General features: G+C 32.8%; 1 protein-coding gene across 3 annotated transcripts; it reads right to left on the reverse strand.

The window, feature by feature from the left end:
• Window positions 1–1,196: 1,196 nt before the first annotated feature.
• On the reverse strand, window positions 1,197–6,252 carry LOC105798645 (cyclin-dependent kinase D-3). 3 transcript variants are annotated; one of them, XR_001135254.2, is made up of 8 exons: window positions 5,734–6,251; window positions 4,919–5,217; window positions 4,730–4,838; window positions 3,928–4,053; window positions 3,538–3,773; window positions 3,156–3,464; window positions 1,487–1,653; window positions 1,197–1,415 (listed from the first exon to the last, which is right to left on the reverse strand). XR_001135254.2 is itself a non-coding variant. In XM_012628782.2 (7 exons), the coding sequence occupies exons 1-7, from the start codon at window positions 5,836–5,838 to the stop codon at window positions 1,648–1,650; spliced, it is 1,125 nt and encodes a 374-aa protein (XP_012484236.1). In that variant the 5' UTR covers window positions 5,839–6,252; the 3' UTR covers window positions 1,197–1,647. The 3 variants fall into 3 exon arrangements, 2 of the variants coding, with proteins under 2 accessions (XP_012484236.1, XP_012484235.1); XM_012628782.2 differs by having other exon boundaries at window positions 1,197–1,653; window positions 3,221–3,464; window positions 5,734–6,252; XM_012628781.2 differs by having other exon boundaries at window positions 1,197–1,653.
• Between the last annotated feature and the right edge of the window lie 1,047 nt (window positions 6,253–7,299).

Below are 7,299 nucleotides of genomic sequence, written 5' to 3' on the forward strand. Positions count from 1 at the left end.
CAACTCAGTAATAAATACAAATGAACTGAATCTATACATGAAAACAACTCAAATCTCTCAATAGTCAAGAACCCAAAGCCTCATCAACTAATATACAATACTATGTTGATACTAATGTTGTGGTTTTTTCTTTAAAAATACTTTTTTTCATTTTCGTGTAGTTGTTATTCAATAGTAAATAAAAAAAAACAGAAGTACTCCACATAAATTATATAAATATATATATAAAATGAATATACCTACAATTAGATGGATCGATTTACTCTTATATTATTAAAAAAGAATTAAATATGATCAAAATGAAATAGAATTAACATTTACTGCTTAACATAATTAATGTTTTTAAAGTTTTTGTTTTATTTCATAAGTGAAATATTTTGTTTAAAATTAAACTGCAAGTAAAAAATATTTTTAAAGAAACATTACCATTGTTATAATTTGAACTTATTTAATTTTTTAATAATATAAAAATAAATTAATCTATTTAATTTAATTCAGTCCTATAATACAACTACCTAAAAAGAAATATAAATCTCAAGATTTAATTGTCAGTCGTTGGACCTTCTCGTGCCTTGTGCAGCCCAGCGACTCCAATAAAGATACTTTAGAGACTGACGGACAAACCCAGAAAATGCCTCGACATGATAATTTTAGACAAATAAAATTGAACTGACATGAATACAAAATAAAATTCTTTCAGATTTAAGTTCAAATTATTAAATTGCTAATACATTGTAATAGTTTATTTATATCGGATTTATTAATTATAATTTCCTTTCAAAAATAATGATGACGATAATTTTAACAATACGAATAAACAAACTACCAAATCTAAATAAATAAGCGCATCCAATGATCTAAACAATACAATATTAGGGGAAATTCTACCGCTCACACCACAACTTTCAAGATTTACTAAAATTTCTCATACCAATATATTCAACTTCTAGAGAAATTTGATGAATTTTGGTGTGCTGTTGGAGCTCACGCTAAAACTTCCCCAAAATATTAAGACGGAAAAAAGATGACACGGCTTGAACCTGTATCATCTAGAGGCCAAAGGAAAAGCTCTAACCACTTGCAAAAAGTCGAAAACATGCAGGAAAGACAGAACACAACTTAAAACTAAAGCATTGACTGATGAGTGATGACCTTCATACCCTGCTGGACCATACCATTCAATCAGAATAATAGACTGACTAAATAAGACATCATTTTTTTGTATAAACCAGAACCATCAAGCTGTCGTCAAGCACCAAAATATCAACAACAAAAATAAAGAATTATTCTTTTTCTCGTCTAGTTTATGTAGACCAAGCTATGTTTTAATTTTTACCTTCTATATAATGCAAATTTCATCAAAATGTTAAAAGGAGTCACCTGTCGCTTCTTCCTTCACAGTGAAGAAAAATCCTCTGAAAAATAAAAAATCTTCAGCTTCTTTATGATTGTATAGGAAACCAAGTTGCGGATATAGATAACCCACCTTGGTTGGTTAACAAAAAACTTCAAGGAGCCACCATATAGTTCATAAATATCCACGCTGCATAAACACGATACTGGCAAAGATACAAATATGTAGACTTTTATTTTTCTTATTCATTGTGCTGGAAATCAAGATCAAGTTTCCTCTTCAGATGAGATCTATCAGCACTGCATAAGAAAGGTTAAAGAATCAACTCACTTACCTCACATATTTTAACATACGATAAACATGTTTTCTTCCAACTCCCCCCATGATCTGTACCTGTCTAATGCAAATTGCATGTTCTTCTTTTAATTATATTTATATATAAATGATTTGACCAATCAGAATTTCAAGCTACACACCTATCAATCAAAATTCTCCTCGGACACATCATTCTAGATAAACTAAAATCATTTTAAAACAAAATCACATTCTCTAGATTCAATGGATTATCCAATCAAATTTCACCCATAAGTCATCTTATTATACATATACACATACATAAGCATGCAGAGACGTGCAAAAGCGCAAAATCATATTGCACCTTAGTGCACTCAAGAGAATGGTTTGCTTTTTCTTTTTTTTTTTTTTTTTTTTTTGGTGCCTTGTCCCTGAGACAATATAGCATTCTAGCACCTAGCGTGGGCATGAAAATACAGATTCCCTCAAAAAAGGCAAAATGGTTTTTACTACATCCCTTTCCAAGCTCACAAAGCCATTTCTACACAGACCCACCACCCTGAACGAGACACCCAGCATTGCATGATATCAATTTTTTTCTGAAGAAACCCTACAGGAAGATGAACCAATTGCGCTCTATCCACAATCTACTTGGAAGTTCTCTTGTAAAGATTATTGATGGTGAAATTCTTTTCAAGATGCTTCCCATATAAAGATGAATACCTTCATTAGGACTTTTCTCTTCTAAAAATTTTGTAGCAGAACTTTCAAACCCTTCCATTGAGCTGATCTTTACATCCTGTGTAGTCAAGGTGTTTGCCTAGGCGCACCTGCGCTTTAGCACCAGATAACAAAAGCACCTCAAACCTTTCAGGCAAGGCGCATTTAATCAGGTGCATGTCTTGTGCACCTAGGCATGCCTTTTTATAACGCAATAGGCATAAAACCAACCTAACTGAAGTTCTTTCTAATTTCTTTTATTTTTCACTGTTTTCATTAGACATACCTTCACAGTAAAAAAGGATAGTATTCAACTCTATGCTTCTTAACATTCGAGTATTTAACCATACACACACACACGCACACATACACATACAAAAACTCACATATGCATATTGCCTCAGGTGCTGGAACCCTTATATTGCCCAGGCGCAAGGCACAACAAAGCGCTAGCCACTTTGAGAATATTCACCATCACTACTGAGCAATGAAAAGTGCTTGATACTTTATAAATTCACATGACTAGGAGCTTGATGTGTTCTGCAACTTCATGACTTGCTTAAGAACTAGGTGAGGAATTTTGATGAAGAGGATACCCTAGATGAAGATTTAACAGTCTATGCTTGATATAATTTCTTTAACCCAAGCTTCCCAAAATTAATCCATTTAAAAGTTGTTAGAAGGTTTAAAAATCCACTCAAGTTGAACCACTAGATGTTGCACATTTGAATCACTTAAAATGCTAGGATGAAAAACCATTATCAAAAGATCACACCATAGCTCTTACCTGTTAATTGTAGGCCTACTCATAGGTTTTGAGCCAAAGATTGAAAAATCTACAGACATTGGTACCTGTTCAACCTTTCCTGCAATTTCACCAACTGCCTGTCGAACTTCACCAACACGCTCATCGATCTTCTCCTTTTGGTTGGAATTACCTTCAAACCTCTCACGATCAGGCATTACTCTCCTTGACTTCCATGGGGGAGAAAGGACAGTGGGACCTTCCTGGGGATTAAAATCTGATGCTTGCGTTTTAGGAGCAGGCCTAGGGAGCTTAGCTGGATTGGTAGGTGGAGGTGCAGATGAAAAATACCTGAACAGGAAATAAAATGAGAAAAACGAACCAAACATTGTCCTCATATTTCTAATTGGAAGATTTCATTTACCTGTGCTCTAATGCTTGCTTCACTGAAATCCTAGCTTTTGGGTCATAAGTAAACATTTTCAATAATAGATCTAAAGCATCGTCACTGGCCATTGGAAACAAGGAGCGCAAAGGTGGTGCAGGAACATATTGGTATTCTACATAATCAGGAAGGTATAACATATCTGGCCATTGAGAAGATGTTGGGGTCCCAAAAGCTGCAAAGATCTTTCCTAATTGATCAATGTCACTTGTGCCCTACAAAATGTTAAATGTTGAACCAATGAAAATGAGAAAATATACTAAGAAGGATACTTTAAACAGATAACATATAGATACAGAGCTATGTACCAAGAATTAACTCACCAAAAAAAATGCAAGTATCAAAAACACTGAAGACAGCTAGGTTCACCTGTAGAAATGGTCGCCGTAGGAGAAGTTCTGCAAATATACAGGCAGCTGCCCAAACATCCACGCCAGAACCATATTGCTTGCTTCCAAAAAGTAATTCAGGAGCTCTATACCATCGAGCAAAGACCTATGCATAGTTGCATGGGTTTATATGTTAAAGCCAAAAGGGTGTTAGAAAACAATCCAAAATAAATGCCATAACTATCAATTGTTCAAAAACTAGATGTTGAAATACTACAAAGAAAGTATATTTCTGAATAAAAAATCTAATCGCATGGAATGTGCAACCAAAAGAAATTAGAAAGAACATAAAATTGATCGAACAGCACATTGTTGCTTGCTGTTGTTAGTGTCTCTCCATAAACCAACTATAGTTACATGTTTGTTTTAATATGCTGCAATAACACATCAATGGCAAAATTTAATGACACTAAATTAAGGATATATCACAGAATACGGCAAACATTTACCAGGAAAACAGCATGCTTGTTCTGTGTACAAACCAAGTGATAGCATAACTAATAAAGCCAAAATACAGAAAACTCGAAGTTAAAATCAGAAGCAACAAACGTATTAAGTTTCTATACTTTTCCCATACAAAAATAGTGCTACTGAAAAACAACCGATTGTTGGATGCAATGGTCAATTCTATAAGCTTAAGGTTAGCAAGCTAGAACAGCCACTAGGTCAGCTTATTCCTAGTAGAAAATACTAATTCAAGACATAAGTCGAATTTATGAAATTATGGAGAATAGGATTTTACTCAAAACTAACTTGACATCCATTGGCAGCAATAAGCTTACCTGGTGAGTAAACTTACGATCTGGACTCCCAAATATGCGTGCTAATCCAAAGTCAGCAAGTTTAAGCTGACCATTGGGTCCTATCAGCAAATTATTTGGCTTCATATCCCTGTAAAACACTATAATGAGTCAAGCAATTTAAGATGCAGCAACCAATAAAAGTAGACTTAGAGCAGACAGAAATAAGACCTATGTAAAACCCATTTCCGGTGGCAAAAAGAAAGCCCTTTTAAAGTCATCTGAATGTATGATTTGATGTCAGCTGGTGAGAGAAAAATATTCCGGTCTCGAATAACAGCTTCAAGATCAGTCTCCATGAACTCAAACACAAGATGCAAGTTACCCTTGAGTGGGAATGCATCTGTTAACTCAATTATATTGGGGTCTTTAAGCTCCTTCAGAAGTTTAATTTCTCTGAGTGCGGTAAAATTAACCCCTTCCTTTTGCTTTCCAAGACGAATTTTCTTAATTGCAACAATCTGTCCTGTCTGCAATCGACCAACAAACAACTAGTCTCAGAAAGGTCGAATCAACAATTAATTTCATAACTGGATATGCCTAATGTTATTGTAGCTTTTGCTACTTTCTGAAAAGCTCATTTGGCTACCAATAACAATTAATAACATTTTAATTGTGGGCGACACAAAGGAACATTTTTGAATAATTAAAACTTATAATTGTTTCTTAGAGAACAAAATGCATTATTTTACTTTTATGCATAACAATTATGCTCGAATTAGAACTTTTTCAGGCCAAAGGCAGTCTAGCATTCTTCCTGCAGTTACTCCATTCAATTGGGCCCAAAAACACATTAAAAAGTATTAGATAGTGAAGAAACAAAATCTGATGCTACAATGTATCCGAGAAAGAAAGAAAAACAAATATAATTATGCATTTTATTCATACTATCAAAAACCAAATTAATCTATTGCTGCCTTCGATTTTATACGGTTTAAAAAAAAAACATAAAGAATGAAAAAGGAGAATTCGAAAGTTAGGATTACCTTCGTATCGATGGCTTTGTAGACAACACCATAAGTACCTTCACCAAGAACCTCGCGTTTCAAATACCTATCCGCCACTTTCTTCGACGGTTCCGTTTCTGTCATTTTTATTTTATTTTCTTTACTTGTTTTCTTTTAATAAAAAATTGCTTTTGTTTATTAGAATTTTCACAACGAATTACTCTTATTTTCTCCAAATTTCCATTTACCAATCTTCAAACGCAAAAGGAAAATGTGAGAAACTTTTTCGATCTCTGAGCTCCGGAAGAAAAAAAGAGGAAAAAAATAGATACGATTGGAAATGATCGGAAATCAGGAAAAGAAAGAAAGAATTGAAAACGAAAAGTGGCAGGAAAATTTTAGATTTAAATAATAACCAGACATCAAATTTTGATGACAATATTAATATATACTCAAAAAAAATGAAAAATATATGTAATTTTCGGTGAAGAATAAGCCATGGCGAATGGCGAGAGAATTTAACAGAGTAGAGTGTGTTAATGGAGAATTATTAGTACACAGTTGACGCGCTTGGGGCCGGATAAAAAGGTTTCTGGGCCTTATTCTTCCTCATTAAAACTAGGTACGCCTGCTCATAGCTAGATTTAGGGCTGAGCATTCGATCGAATCGAATCGAAAATTTTTAAGGTAATCGAGTTTTCGAATCTTATTTTATCATCCTAACTTTATTTGAAGTTTTCTTGAATCGAGTCGAGTGAGATGGAATTCGAATCGAGTCGAATCGAATATATTTGTTCGAGTTAAATTTTAAAAAATAATTTTGGTCCTTGTAACCATTGTCACCCATCGTAATAAAATTTTTCTACCTTAATCAAATTTTTTATTAACTTTCATCACTTCATAATTTATTTATTAATTTTTTATATACTGATTAGCTTCTTTGCTTGCTTAGTTGTTTCAATTATCTTGATTCTTGTCACTATGTATTTTAGAATTAAAAATATATTAAATGTAAAAATATGATTTTTAATAAAAGTTATTTTAAAAATAAAATGTGAAATTGATACAAATATAAAATTTTAACACGAATATTTTATGACATAATTAATAATTCAATTTTAATATAAATATTTAATATGACTAAACAATTCAATAATATAAATAATATAAAATGTGAAATTTAATTTAATAATATAAATAGTAGATATAAATAAAATTATTACTATTTATGTTTAGTGAATTTTTTTTGGATATTTTGATTTTTTATTTGGGAGTAAAGGGTGAGAAGTAAAAGTTTAGGGGAAAAATAAAAAGTTTTGGAGAATAAAAGTTTGAGGGAAAGTAAATAGGGGGAGTAAAATTTTAGGGGGAAAATATTAAAAAAAATTGGAGGGGAGGGTTTGGGATAGATGGGAGGTGGGATGGGAAGGGAATAAAAGTTTTAGGAGAAAAGTGGGAGGGAGTAAAAATTTTGGGGGAAAATAAAAGGTTTTGAGGGTTTTGGGGAGTAAAATTTTGAGAAAAAATAAATGGGAGAGTAAAATTTTGGTGGAAATGGATTTTGGGTAGATTGGGGGTTGGGAAGGAGGAGTAAAAGTTTTGGGG

The sequence above is a fragment of the Gossypium raimondii genome, chromosome 9, assembly GCF_025698545.1.
Source record: "Gossypium raimondii isolate GPD5lz chromosome 9, ASM2569854v1, whole genome shotgun sequence".
In the NCBI taxonomy this organism is placed as follows: domain Eukaryota; kingdom Viridiplantae; phylum Streptophyta; class Magnoliopsida; order Malvales; family Malvaceae; genus Gossypium; species Gossypium raimondii.